Source organism: Diaphorina citri, unplaced genomic scaffold (assembly GCF_000475195.1).
Source record: "Diaphorina citri unplaced genomic scaffold, Diaci psyllid genome assembly version 1.1 scaffold4250, whole genome shotgun sequence".
NCBI classification, from domain to species: domain Eukaryota; kingdom Metazoa; phylum Arthropoda; class Insecta; order Hemiptera; family Psyllidae; genus Diaphorina; species Diaphorina citri.
In genome coordinates, this window is record NW_007381649.1 from 1 (window position 1) to 14,902 (window position 14,902).

The 14,902-nt window shown below is 36.9% G+C and overlaps 2 protein-coding genes across 2 annotated transcripts in view; both read left to right on the top strand.

Moving 5' to 3' along the window:
* Nucleotides 1-4,815: 4,815 nt before the first annotated feature.
* LOC103520911 (aquaporin AQPAe.a) lies at nucleotides 4,816-9,754 on the top strand. The gene is made up of 6 exons (XM_008486010.3): nucleotides 4,816-5,037; nucleotides 6,213-6,356; nucleotides 7,210-7,416; nucleotides 8,834-8,914; nucleotides 9,242-9,414; nucleotides 9,739-9,754. The coding sequence occupies exons 1-6, from the start codon at nucleotides 4,846-4,848 to the stop codon at nucleotides 9,752-9,754; spliced, it is 813 nt and encodes a 270-aa protein (XP_008484232.1). The 5' UTR covers nucleotides 4,816-4,845.
* Nucleotides 9,755-11,860: 2,106 nt separating this feature from the next.
* LOC103520912 (myotubularin-related protein 2-like) overlaps nucleotides 11,861-14,902 on the top strand; it is a 4,225-nt gene continuing 1,183 nt past the window's right edge. Inside the window, exons 1-4 of the mRNA XM_008486011.3 lie at nucleotides 11,861-12,111; nucleotides 12,730-12,893; nucleotides 13,174-13,392; nucleotides 13,725-13,743. Coding sequence (XP_008484233.1) covers nucleotides 12,768-12,893; nucleotides 13,174-13,392; nucleotides 13,725-13,743 — 364 coding nt within the window. The 5' untranslated portion in view covers nucleotides 11,861-12,111; nucleotides 12,730-12,767. The remainder of the gene's footprint in view (nucleotides 12,112-12,729; nucleotides 12,894-13,173; nucleotides 13,393-13,724; nucleotides 13,744-14,902) is intronic.

Here is a 14,902-nt window from a genome sequence, read left to right on the forward strand (position 1 = left end):
TGCCGAGTTTAATACTTGAACAGGCTGATGACATTAACCCTACGTGGAACTAAAAAGTGGTAACATAGCTGAAAAACGATGCAATCCTCGGTTTCCGAAAGAGTATGAAAACAAAGGTAGAATATTTAACCTAAACCCTCGATCAGCCTAAGTTGTGTCTACACACAGTCGACGGCCGTGGAATATGTGTGGACACAGTATAGGATGCGTTTCGCTCTTACTGGAACTCATCAGCTAGACATAGCGCTCAAGGAAGTATTTAAACTTCCGTGAGTGGGAAATCAGAAACTTGCGCCCCCCACAAATCCGACACTGAATCCACGTTATCATATTTGCGTCCGAAGTATGTTCTGCTCAAACGGGCTGAAAACTAGGTATGCAGTCTGGTGGAGTAGACAAAACACTGAAATGTTTTAATTGTAAAGTAACATGTAACAATGCACTACCTACTGTAGTATGAAACAATTAATTCCCATAATGATATACCGCCATCCTGGCATAACAGGTATGTTATGATAACAGCATAGGAAATGGAAAAAAGAACAATGAAAACCGACTAGGATTTCCCCAAAGAACTTACCTACAAAGGAAAAGAAAAACACAAGTGATGATCGCTTTGTTCGAGATTAATTTACACTTTACAGAGTGAGAACTGAGGATTGAGTCCCGGACTGGCTAGTTTTTTTTTTTTTCAACTCACTTCAGGTAGTAAAAGGAGCTGAAATTTTGGTTGTGAGAGCTAAAGCTAAAGGTCCATGATTTATTTGGTTTAGTTTTCAACTACCATAACTTAGAAAATAGTGGTGAAAACGGTTTTCTCCAGTGAAAAATCCCATTCAAAGTTTACCTAAGCTTCAACCACTACGCCAATATCTCTCAATTAACCATAGTGCAACGCAAGCTGTTTAGGGCCACGGAAATTTCAACCTTCTATCCAAACCGACTTGAAAAGTTTTTCAGGTCGTCTAGAACTTATTGCCCACCCTGTAAGTATGTTTATGTTTCGGGTCGACATCGAAGTTCTTCATGCGTTATTAGATATTTCTACGCGATCTTGAGAAAATTTCGTGAGTGCAGTTTTTCATTGAGTTATTTTTCCAGTATAGACACAGACAGCCTTTTCTACACAGAGGGCAAAGTGGCAAACTAGAACTGCTATTTCAGACTTGTTACTTCTTATAAACAGGCCATACAAGAATATTCTGACTCCAATCAGAGACTATATGTACAACATTTACATATTTTGCTGATGATTTCAGATCAAATTCACCGGTGCTAGTATGAACCCTGCTAGAACATTAGGACCGTCAAAAAGTACCTCTAACTATTGGTCAACAAACATCACATCTTTAAGGGTTGAATAAAGAAAGGCAGTTTTTAATCGGTGGGGACAAGTAAGAAAAAACTACACACCCCACAGGAAGCTAAGAAGTTCAAGTTTATATCCTCTTAAACTTCAAAGTTTAGGAGGAAAAAGTATCTTTATACCAATCTTAGGTACCTCATCAGATTTGGAAGACACAGGTATCCAAATGGAATCACTAGTGTTAAATTTTAGTGTCTTCTATGCATATAAGACACTTGAACTTGTGTGCAAGCACAAATGCAAGAAAAACACTTCAACATAGACTAACATAAAGCATAAAGATAACTCCAGACAATCAGACTAGACCTCAGCTGGTTAATTGATTAGTGTGTCTATAGTAGGCATACAATATGGTTATGTAACATCTAAGTAACATATCCTTAAAATTCGGAAATTTTTAAGGAAATTAAATTTGGGCTCCTCCCTCCACTCTATTTCCTCACTTTAATAAGCATTGGTACAAGAGAAATGCTCAATATTTTAACTAACTCTTTAATTTCCCAACATTTCAGACACAGAGTTAAGTATGATGAAAATTTTATAACCCAGAATGGAAAGAAAATCAAGCATTGAACTTCTGAACTCGGAGTCAGGCCATCATTGTAATGCACATTTTTTTTAAAAGCCTAATATTTGCGCTGAGTGCATCCCCAAATAGCCGCCTTACTCCCTGTAATAATCGGCTTACACCCTATAATATCCGGCTTAAACCCTGTAATAGTCGGGTTACCCTTTAATATTAAAAGTTATTGGCCTACAACCTCAACTAGCCGGCTCACACCCTCAAATAACCAGCTAACTTACAAATTTAATGCATCTCATATTCTCATTTTTCCAGGTTTACTGGGCAGGTCCCATATTGGGCGGCGTTCTGGCTGGAGTTTTGTACAAAATGTTACTCCAAGAAAGGAAGGGGTTAGATGAGGCGAGTTCTTACGATCTGTAATGTTTAACCATATTCTCCACACTAACTTATTGTTTGTCCAAATAAGATCTATCTTTGTAACTAACAGTAAGTGAACCCTTTTTATCTAATAAAAAAATGTTTGCATTGGTCCATGATTTGACTTAGTTTCGTTTTCAACTACTCTAACTTGGAAAATAGGTAGAGGTAAAAAAAAAACGGATGACTTCAATGGAAAATCCCATTCAAAGGTTCTAAGTTTCAACTGCTCTGGGTGCATGCTTTACCGACCGGTCGGCAAACTCTCAGTTAGAGCGTAAGCTGTTAAGGGCCACGGAAATTTCAACCTTCTATCCAAACCGACTTGAAAAGTTTTCAGGTCGTCTAGAACTTATTGCCCACCCTGTAAGTATGTTTATGTTTCGGGTCGACATCGAAGTTCTTCATGCGTTATTAGATACTTTTATCTATTTCTAATGTTAAAGCCGTGTTTTATTGTTTATCCACAAAAAAAGTAATTAGCGTAATAATAGCTCATGTAGTGCGATCAGAAAGAAATCAAAAAAATAGTTACCTACTTATACATGAAAAGTAAAACGAAGTAGCTTTGGAGCTCGGTTGAAAATACATAAAGAAGTAAAATTTTACGTACTAATCTCCGTATTACAACAATAAAATACGGCTATAGGTACTCGGTTTAAGTACTCAGATACTTATTTAACATAATCTTATGTCTCTGTACCTACCTACTTTTTACTTTCTATTATTTTCAGTTGTTATTATTCTGTATTCTTCTATTTATTAATATGTCCTTCGTCCATTTCTTTTCCATATTGATTATAGGAATGTACGTGGCAATAGTATATTTTGTCGATATCTTCTCTGTGATCATATGTGTTTGCATTATAATTTTCTCGATTCAGACGTGGGATATCTGCCGTGAGAACTTCCACTACAATGTTTCCACCGAAAACCTTCATTTGTTTGTCATTTGAATAATTATTACCGGTATAATTTTAGTGAATTTGTCTACATGGGGAGGGTTTTTCTCAGTGCATCTATTGTCTAAAGTCTAAGGAAGTAACCTGTAGGGTACCTACTTATTGGTAGGTATAGGAACCTAGCGGTCTCTTCTTGATCCCCAGTGTGCTGCGTCCATTTTTGTTAGGACTATTACACTGAAAGGTAAGTGCTGAACAGAGGGAAGTGTCCAAGCCGTGAAAGCTCCCAAGTGGTAGATGAAAGGCTCCCAAAAGTGTCAAAGGTCCTGAATTTAAACAGGTCACCCATGCAAGTAACGTGTTGCACGGATGTTCGGGAATTCGTGCATTCAAATGTCATAAATCCTGTGGGAGTACCTAAAGGGACTCTTCAGTTTCATTTTGGCAATTTGTATAACAAGGGTATATTCCATTCTGTTTTAATCTAAATCCTCTGACTAATGCTAAGATTGGCTCTTACTACAGGATATACAATAGGCTTTAAGGATCCCCTTTATGTGATCTGTTTTAGATGATTCTGAAATTTTATTGTTCTCATCTGTCAACCTTGCAACCTAACATTGCGAAAAACGAAGGTTTTATGGGTTTATAATTAGATATGCAAGCGGAACAGAACACTAGGGAGCCTAGCACAAAAGTAATTAATGCTAGAATAATAATTTCTTGAATCAAAACCGTTGAGTACGTCTTACAACTTCATTTGAAGAGTTTGACTCTTGAAATGAAGATGATGAAGGTGAAGGTCCTACCTTGCAATCAAGTTGTTAGTCTGTGGGCCATTCCTGCTGAGAATAACCTCAAGGATTCTATTAGTTTGCTTCTTGGGGGGATAGAACTAGAGCAATCATTTGTTTTGTTTCAACAATGGATTGTTCTTCCTCTGGTACAAAATTGATTGATTGAGTTCGATCGGAAGTTTTGAATGCTGTTTCAAATACTGGATTATTATGACGTACCTAGTCTACCTGCCTTAACCTGACCTGGGTCACGCAATCGGTGAACTTTCTAGACATTGTTTGTGATTCTAAAAGAAGGAAAAATAAAGTTGTCTTGTTGTGGTAGTGTGCATCGTTGATATGATGGTCGTTGATGCTACATATTGACAGGTAACCAAATCATGCTTAACCACAATCGTAAAGATTTCGGGGCGATAAGACCTCCGCTGTTACAGTTCCCTCTATGAAAGCTCTTCAATGGGGGGGGGGGATCCGTATGTTTACTGTATTTGTATGTTCTATCTATCAATGTTCTATTATTTTTAAGTGGTGCTCATCAACACCTGGGGGTGGGGTTTACTGTATTATTTATCTTCGTAGAAAAAGTTCTCTAAAGAATTTCGGGGCGATAAGACCTCCGCTGTTACAGTTCCCTCTATGAAAGCTCTTCAATGGGGAGGGGGATCCGTATGTTTACTGTATTTGTATGTTCTATCTATCTATGTTCTATTATTTTTAAGTGGTGCTCATCAACACCTGGGGGTGGGGTTTACTGTATTATTTATCTTCGTAGAAAAAGTTCTCTAAAGCTCCTGCATTTTCTCCACAGCTAATAACATTTTCGTTTGCTCCCCAGGAATGCGCGGTGTGATCGGTATCCACGATGTGCGGGACAAGAACATCTGGAGAGCTCTCATTGCAGAGCTCATAGGAACATTCGTGCTGGTGTTCGTGGGAACTGGGAGCATCATGTGGCCAAACGATCCTAACACTGTTGATGTCACCAAGATTGCCCTCACGTTCGGTTTCGTCATTGCCACCATTGCCCAGGTAAGACGGTCTCTTCTTGATCTCCAGTGTGCTGCGTCCATTTTTGTTAGGACTATTACACTGAAAGGTAAGTGCTGAACAGAGGGAAGTAAGTGCCCAAGCCGTGAAAGCTCCCAAGTGATAGATGAAAGGCTCCCAAAAGTGTTAAAGGTCCTGGATTTGAAGGCCTTATTTCATACAGGTCACCCATGCAAGTAACGTGTTGCACGGATGTTCGGGAATTCGTGCATTCAATGTCATAAATCCTGTGGGAGTACCTAAAGGGACTCTTCAGTTTCATTTTGGCAATTTGTATACAAGGGTATATTCCATTCTGTTTTAATCTAAATCCTCTGACTAAGGATAAGATTGGCTCTTACTACAGGATATACAATAGGCTTTAAGGATCCCCTTTATGTGATCTGTTTTAGATGATTCTGAAATTTTATTGTTCTCATCTGTCAACCTTGCAACCTAACATTGCGAAAAACGAAGGTTTTATGGGTTTATAATTAGATATGCAAGCGGAACAGAACACTAGGGAGCCTAGCACAAAAGTAATTAATGCTAGAATAATAATTTCTTGAATCAAAACCGTTGAGTACGTCTTACAACTTCATTTGAAGAGTTTGACTCTTGAAATGAAGATGATGAAGGTGAAGGTCCTACCTTGCAATCAAGTTGTTAGTCTGTGGGCCATTCCTGCTGAGAATAACCTCAAGGATTCTTATCGATCCGATTATGCTATTTCATTTCATCTATGGACTTGAAAATTTCTAGCTCTGCTAAGTTTAGTGAAGTTCTATACGGATTTACGGAATCTTTAAGACTAGGAAATGGTAACTGAAGCATCATGATTTAAAGGCATCTCCGTAACTCAGATCACATTAGACTTGCATCGCGGAGATCGTGGGTTCAATTCTCCTGAGAGTTCTTTCTGTTTTGTGCTTATTGGATTGTAATGAGACTAATGAGTCACTGTGAGATAATGCAATGACGCAACAATGACCTACCCATCATGTTCTTTCTACGCCAAACCAGCAAATTGGTTCAGGCTGAAAATTGGGTCAAGAGCTGGCTGAAAACAAAAGCGATTTTCCCTTGAATTATTTCCACACTCGGACGGTGAATTTCAAGGAGCTCAAGTATACCTCCATGGTGAATTTAATCGGATTACAAATCGGTTTTCATTTCAGGCAATTGGTCACGTGAGTGGATGTCACATTAACCCTGCTGTCACCATTGGTCTGTTTTGCTCCGGTCATATTTCTCTACTGAAGGGATTCTTCTATATCATCATGCAATGTGTGGGAGCAGTGGCTGGATCAGCTGTACTCGAAGTAAGTTTGCACTAAGGGTTAGATTTATGATCAAAATACTGGCTCTCAAGCTGCACTGAAGCATTAATTCGAGACATCTGATTGGCCTAAAATTTGTTTCAGTCTGACTTGAGAGCGAGGATTCTTGTTCATAAAATGGGGTATTCGTGACATGAAGTAAGTTTGCACTAACGGTTATATTTATGATCAAAATACTGGCTCTCAAGCTGCACTGAAGCAATAATTCGAGACATCTGATTGGCCTAAAATTTGTTTCAGTCTGACTTGAGAGCGAGGATTCTTGTTCATAAAATGGGGTATTCGTGACAGATTAGAGTAGGTATTAGACTATGGGACTAGAATGATAATAGCTACAAGAACGGAGTCTAATAATTCAGTCGGAAATGGGTTAAATAATAAAAACGGACTAGAAATAAATAGATTACAATCCAATCTAACTACTACTTAGACTGAGATGTGCTTACAGGTTGCCCTTTGGAGGCTCCCCTCTCTACTAGTAAAGCATCTTCTTTAATCTTACTTATTTACTACTTAATGAACACAGTGAAAATGACACATCCACCAATTTTCTCATTTTGAATCAAAATTAGTGGAGATGTCATCTTTACCAACTATCCGGAATACTTCTCGCTTATTTCTTCCTCTATATTTTCCTGGTCTCTTTCTTCTTTCTCTCTCTCTCTCTCTCTCTCTCTCTCTCTCTCTCTCTCTCTCTCTCTTTCTTTCTCTCCCCCTCTCTCTTTCTTTTTCTCCCTCCCTCTCTCTCTCTCTTTCTCGTTTTATTAGGATTTTTTCAGTCATATTATTGTTCCCATTTCAATTGACCAACATATTTTCTTCTCTCCATTTTCAGGCTGTCACACCAAACCCCTGCTGTAAGCTGGGTATGACTGGATTGAATCCGTCCATCAATGCTACTCAAGGTCTAATAATCGAAGCTATCATCACTTTCGTGTTGGTTCTAACGGTGGAAGCCGTGTGCGATGACAGACGGACAGATATTAAGGGTTCGGTGCCAGTGGCTGTTGGTTTGGCCATTACTTGTTGTCACTTGGCGGCGGTAAGTTTGACATTTACCCTATCCCACTGTGGGGTATATACTACCCCCGCAGCCAACGCCCCCCCCCTCTTTGTAAATCGACTACTATTGGCCCATGTTGAAAAAATAGATGTTGTTTATTTTTCGTCAGTGGAGGTGGCGTTTTTCCCAAATTTTCAAACTTCAGTTGAGTCTTGTCAAAGGAATTTCAAAACCCTTGCCCTTAGAAAAGGAAGTCTTTTCAAAGGGTAAGTTTGAAATTTACCCTATCCCGCTGGGGTATATACCACCCCGCAAATCACCACCTACTAATGAACCATGACGAAAAAATAGATCTTATTTACTTTCGTCAGTGGAGGTGGCGTTTTTCCCAAATTTTCAAACTTCAGTCAAGGCTTGTCAAAGGAATTTCAAAACCCTTGCCCTTAGAAAAGGAAGTCTTTTCAAAGGGTAAGTTCGAAATTTACCCTATCCCGCTGGGGTATATACCACCCCGCAAATCACTACCTACTATTGAACCATGACGAAAAAAATAGATCTTATTTACTTTCGTCAGTGGAGGTGGCGTTTTTCCCAAATTTTCAAACTTCAGTCAAGGCTTGTCAAAGGAATTTCAAACGTGATAGGTACACCGCCACTGTTATCAATTTTAGACATACCTAGGTATCTTTTTTTCCTCTTTCTTCTTCTTCTTATTTTTCTCCTCCTCCTCCTCCTCCTCCCACTTCTTCTTCATCTTCTTCTTTCAAAGAAAAATGTAGAAAAATCGCTCCAACATAATCTCAATACAAACATATTATAAACTTAACGAGAAAAACATTACATTTCATGACAACCAATTATTTTGTAATTGTCTAGGAAGTAAACAAGGTAAAAACGCACCGCCACTGTTATCAATTTTAGACATACCTAGGTATCTTTTTTTCCTCTTTCTTCTTCTTCTTTTTCTCCTCCTCCTCCCACTTCTTCATCTTCTTCTTTCAAAGAAAAATGTAGAAAAATCGCTCCAACATAATCTCAATAGATACATATTATAAACTTAACGAGAAAAACATTACATTTCATGACAACCAATTATTTTGTAATTGTCTAGGAAGTAAACAAGGTAAAAACGTATGGTCAGAGATGATTTTTCATTGCGTTTATTAAATCAAAAATTACGGCGATCCTGCTACTATCATTTCAGCAATATTTCTTATGCTGACTAGAATATTTCATTCGTGACTTACGGAACTGTCAAGTCTTCTTCTTCTTCTTCTTCTTCTTCTTCTTCTTCTGCCTTTTCTACCCAGAGGGCAAAGTGGCAAACTAGAACACTAGAACTGCTATTTCAGACTTCTTACTTCTCATAACAGGCCATAGAAGATTATTCTGACTCCAATGAGAGTATTTCTGACACTATATGTACAACATTTACATATTTTGCTGATGATTTCAGATCAAATTCACCGGTGCTAGTATGAACCCTGCTAGAACATTAGGACCTGCCGTCATTGGGAACCATTGGGACAACATTTGGGTAAGTCAAAGTACTCGTACCTATATCTCGAGAAAATTGGCGTGTTTTATCAGTGAAGAGGTTTAAAAAACCTATTGGGGGTACATTAATTTTATATTTTTTTTTAAGCCTAATATTTGCGCTGAGTGCATCCCCAAATAGCCGCCTTACTCCCTGTAATAATCGGCTTACACCCTATCCCTATAACATCCGGCTTAAACCCTGTAATAGTCGGGTTACCCTTTAATATTAATAGTTATTGGCTTACAACCTCAACTAGCCGGCTCACACCCTCAAATAACCAGCTAACTTACAAATTTAATACATCTCATATTCTCATTTTTCCAGGTTTACTGGGCAGGTCCCATATTGGGCGGCGTTCTGGCTGGAGTTTTGTACAAAATGTTACTCCCATCGATCGGATTATGCTATTTCATTTCATCTATGGACTTGAAAATTTCTAGCTCTGCTAAGTTTAGTGAAGTTCTGCGGATTTACGGAATCTATAAGACTAGGAAATGGTAACTGAAGCATCATGATTTAAAGGCATCTCCGTAACTCAGATCACATTATAGACTTGCATCGCGGAGATCGTGGGTTCAATTCTCCTGAGAGTTCTTTCTGTTTTGTGCTTATTGGATTGTAATGAGTCACTGTGAGATAATGCAATGACGCAATAATGACCTACCCATCATGTTCTTTCTACGCCAAATCAGCAAATTGGGTCAGGGGTCAGGCTGAAAATCGGGTCAAGAGCTGGCTGAAAACAAAAGCGATTTTCCCTTGAATTATTTCCACACTCCGACGGTGAATTTAATCGGATTACAAATCGGTTTTCATTTCAGGCAATTGGTCACGTGAGTGGATGTCACATTAACCCTGCTGTCACCATTGATACAGGAATCTTTTTCCTGAAAATCCTGAAATTCAACGTTTACTTCTATCAATTTTTTTTCCTACAGGAATTTTCTTCCTGAAATTTAACGTCTACAGGAATTTTCTTCCTGAAATTTAACGTCTACAGGAATTTTCTTCCTGAAATTTAACGTTTATTTCTATCAATTTCCAACGATCCATTCATTATGATTCTGTCCTGTCGTAGGAATACGATGTAATTTTTGTATTTTATTTATCTATTAATAAATATGAATCTTAATATTTATGTGAAACTTGTGTCTATATTTCTTCCACACCCACGGCGGACGAGCGTCGCCGTAGGGGTGATTTGTTCCGCAGCCCAAAAAGTTGGTAGTAGACAAAAATCCTGATGGACTTGGTACTTAAGGTAGGTACCTATCTACCTACTTGTAGGCAAATGGAAATTCTTGGACAATAAAAAGTTATTCAATGAGACCTACACAATATTGCTAGTCCTCACCGAGAGAGAAATAAAGCAAAGGTGGAAAATTGCACATTAACCATTTTTGAACATGAAGAAATTAGTGGATGTGCCATGTTTACCAATTTTACGTGCAATACTACTTATGTTTTGTTCTACGTACCTAGTGTTCTATGAGTGGGTATGCATTTTATTAACTAGGTAGGTAGGTAGGTACATAGGTTGGTATCTACTTTTAAATAGATACATCTAGGTATAGATAGATATTAGATAAGTAGGTAACTATTTACTGTTATAGAAAACATGTGCTTGAGCTACCTACATGCATATCAACCATATGGGGAGAGAGAGAGAGAGATTAATATGTAGGACACAAACTGTATTTATCCACTAATTAAGGTACCTAAACATCTATTTCCGGACATATCAATGAAATTACACATCGAATTTCCTCATAGTGGTTCTTTTTACGTACCTAGTGTTCTATGAGTGGGTATGCATTTTATTAACTAGGTAGGTAGGTAGGTACATAGGTTGGTATCTACTTTTAAATAGATACATCTAGGTATAGATAGTTATTAGATATTATGTAAGTAGGTAACTATTTACTGTTATAGAAAACATGTGCTTGAGCTACCTACATGCATATCAACCATATGGGGAGAGAGAGAGGGGGAGAGAGAGAGAGAGAGAGATAAGTAGGTAGGACACAAACTGTAGATATTTATCCACTAATTAAGGTACCTAAACATCTATTTCCGGACATATCAATGAAATTACACATCGAATTTCCTCATAGTGGTTCTTTTATTATTATTATTATTATTTTAGGCTGGTTGCCTGTGCCTGTGTCATAGCATGCCCAGCCTCCAGCCTCGCACTTCCCTTATTACCTAATCCCTATTTCATAGGCCTGAAGAGCCTTAGAACCAGGAACCGTTTAAACATAGGTAGGAAGTTGCAAAAAAAAAAAAAAAAAAAAAAAAAAAAATCAAAATGTAGGAAAAAAATACAAAACAAACAACTTTTCAAAAAAAAAAAAAAAAAAAAAAAAAAAAAAACAGCGTAATGTAGGTAGATACTACTAACATACCTAATCTTCATGGGAATCATAGTACCTACGTAAGTTTGTATAATATAGTTATTTGGGAACTTGCTAAAAGTACCTAATTTACTAAAAAGTACCTGGGTACTTTACGAATAGTAGGTATAGCAAAAAGGGTAGCTACTTTTAGTATGTAGGTAGGTACGTTATCTACTTCTTTCGGCTTATCCTAAGTACCTACCTATCTCTGTTTGATCTCAAGTAGATAGATACTTATTCAAAGTAGGTGGGTGGGTAGTTTACATTTTACATTGATGTTCCGAGCCTACTTGTTTGTTTACATTTTTATTATCAGCTTGTACGCTCGAACGCAATTTGTAATTATTCATGAATGTGGCTCAATTAAGGCAAGTTTTATACCTAGGCTGTACCTAGCGTACGGTACCTAGGTACTAGGTACCTGGCTATATTTACATTTTTAATTATTTATCTAATTTATCTGAAATGGAGGTGTGTTAAATTACTGATTGCTTGTACTTATGTACGTACCAACCAACAATCAGGCAACGTTGGATTTAATCAAAAAAGTTTTATCTTCATTAGTGGCACTCTTTTATAAAATTAATTCCTTTTTAAATAAAATAAAATAACTTCTGCCTCTTTTATGCTCTTTTCGTCAAAGGAATCTCTCGCTTTATCCAACTGGTTAACAGTCCTCATCTTTTTAAGTGTATCTCGATAAATATCCTAAATTTATCCATTGTCCAACAAAAACCCTTCTCAACATTCCCAAGTTGGATCTTTGGCCTTATCACAAAGTTGCTGATACATCAGGTGAGTCAGTAGATATTTTACATCTCAGAAGGATATTGCTAAACTTGTCAAAAAGTACCTCTAACTATTGGTCAACAAACATCACATCTTTAAGGGTTGAATAAAGAAAGGCAGTTTTTAATCGGTGGGGACAAGTAAGAAAAAACTACACACCCCACAGGAAGCTAAGAAGTTCAAGTTTATATCCTCTTAAACTTCAAAGTTTAGGAGGAAAAAGTATCTTTATACCAATCTTAGGTACCTCATCAGATTTGGAAGACACAGGTATCCAAATGGAATCACTAGTGTTAAATTTTAGTGTCTTCTATGCATATAAGACACTTGAACTTGTGTGCAAGCACAAATGCAAGAAAAACACTTCAACATAGACTAACATAAAGCATAAAGATAACTCCAGACAATCAGACTAGACCTCAGCTGGTTAATTGATTAGTGTGTCTATAGTAGGCATACAATATGGTTATGTAACATCTAAGTAACATATCCTTAAAATTCGGAAATTTTTAAGGAAATTAAATTTGGGCTCCTCCCTCCACTCTATTTCCTCACTTTAATAAGCATTGGTACAAGAGAAATGCTCAATATTTTAACTAACTCTTTAATTTCCCAACATTTCAGACACAGAGTTAAGTATGATGAAAATTTTATAACCCAGAATGGAAAGAAAATCAAGCATTGAACTTCTGAACTCGGAGTCAGGCCATCATTGTAATGCAAGCTCTGATTCTTTGGGATCAGACTCGAAATCCAGTTCACTCAATTCTAAGCTGGGCCAAGAACCTGTAAGTTTATATATATATTTTTTTATTTTTCAAGGTAGAAAAGTACATACCTAGGTATTCATCTAACATCTTAAAAATGGATTAGAAATTATAGACAAATTATAAATACCTAAGTATTGTGGCAATAAAAATAATAAAACCATGAGATTTGACCTACAGCCATGAGCCTTGGTCAGTTTTTGGCTAAATAATCTGAAAATATACACCTTCAATCACATTGCCAGCATTTATTTAATTTATTTATTATAAAGTTTAATAAATTAAATCATTACTCTTCCAGGCTCAGCCCAGCAATAACAATGAACCAATTCAAACCTCAAGACCAGATGATTTACCATTGTTACCCGGAGAAATAATACAGGGTTTTGCCCGAGAGGTAACATATCTCTGTCCGTATTCTGGTCCTGCTCGGGGAATTCTCTCTGTCACAAACTATAAACTGTATTTCCGAAGTATTGATAGGGAGACTCCCTATGTTGTAGAAGTTCCATTGGGTGTGGTGAGTATTAAGTTAAATACTAGAAGTAATGACATTTGGTTTTGGCTACATAAACTTAAGTAAGTAAATTTTATGAGTGGATGTCCTTTGCACTCAACCTTTGCTACTTCTTGAGCGAGGGAAATTTCAGGCTTGTATCCTCCCTGTTTAAAGTCCTCCAGCCAGACTTGCCAAGAAACACAACATTAAATGAAAAAAAAAAAAAAAAAAAAAAAACAAAAGTGTAACACTTATATTTATAAATGAAGACTATTATATGTATCACCCCCCCCCAATAGTTATGTTTCAGGAAATATTTCTTGGTAATGTTTTCATTTATTGTTACATTGCAGGTGAGCCGTGTAGAAAAAAGTTGGTGGTCAATTAAGTAGAGGTGAAAATTCCTATGGAATTGAATTGTTTTGTAAGAGGATATGAGAAATCTTAGTTTTGGCCACAGCAAGAAAATCACTCGAAGACGAAATGTTGTTTGATGAAGTACAACAGTATGCATTCCCCGTATCTCATAAGCTGTGCCGTATCGTTTCTAGCATCATAGAATACACAGATAACTATTTCCGGAAAATGGGGTGGAACATCATGAACCAATATGCTGAACTGAGAGAGAATTGGTGAAGTAGTAGTACATAGAATATATAGCACTCTGCTTTGCTTACTACTCAATGGACGCACAATATTTGACTTTAAAAGATTTTTCAATAGAAATAAGTTATTGAGCTGTAGGAAAATATGAGTCGTTATATCCTAGTGCGTACATTACCTATTCATACAAATAAATGACACTCTCAGAAATAAGGTTTGAAACTCGATCTTATATTTTGACATCTGCTGAAAGGTGACTCTTTGACGATACCTCTGTGAACTCTAATCTTAAGTTTTAAAGGTTCATAAAGATTTGATAGAATTATTTTGACATACCCATGGAATTCGAAGTTTCATTTTCCGTTTATAATCTGGTAGTTGTATGTCAAATTTCTTGTTATTCAGGGATGTGTCCTAAATACTATTGGTCAGAAAAGGCTATACCGAGATCGAATGTCGGAGAACTACGAATATATTGGTGACTAGCTACCTATCTAAATCATAGCATTCCTACTCAAGTGTTACAGTGTTATGAATGAAATTCGAAAATGTCTATTTTGCTAGATTTCATTGGTAAATTAGTTTGATTCGCGCTGTTTAGTAGAAACTACAAAGGACGTTGTAAGGGGTTTATATCTGAGTGACTATTAGTTAGATGAGATATACAGAAATTAAATAACCATTACTTTTATTTTTTTATATGTTTTCTTGAAAACTTTTATGACCCTCAAAGAATATTGGTGTCCTTGTTGAATTTATGTTTCGAGCCAAACATTGAATTACTACGCTATCCGCTCTATTCTGTTTATTAACCAACAAGGGCTTCTAAAAAGTCCATTTTCCATTTGACTTAGTATTTATACTAGGTCACAGTAACTAGTTTTGTCTCACTAACCTTAAATGGAACAATTGATAGTAATGTAATAAA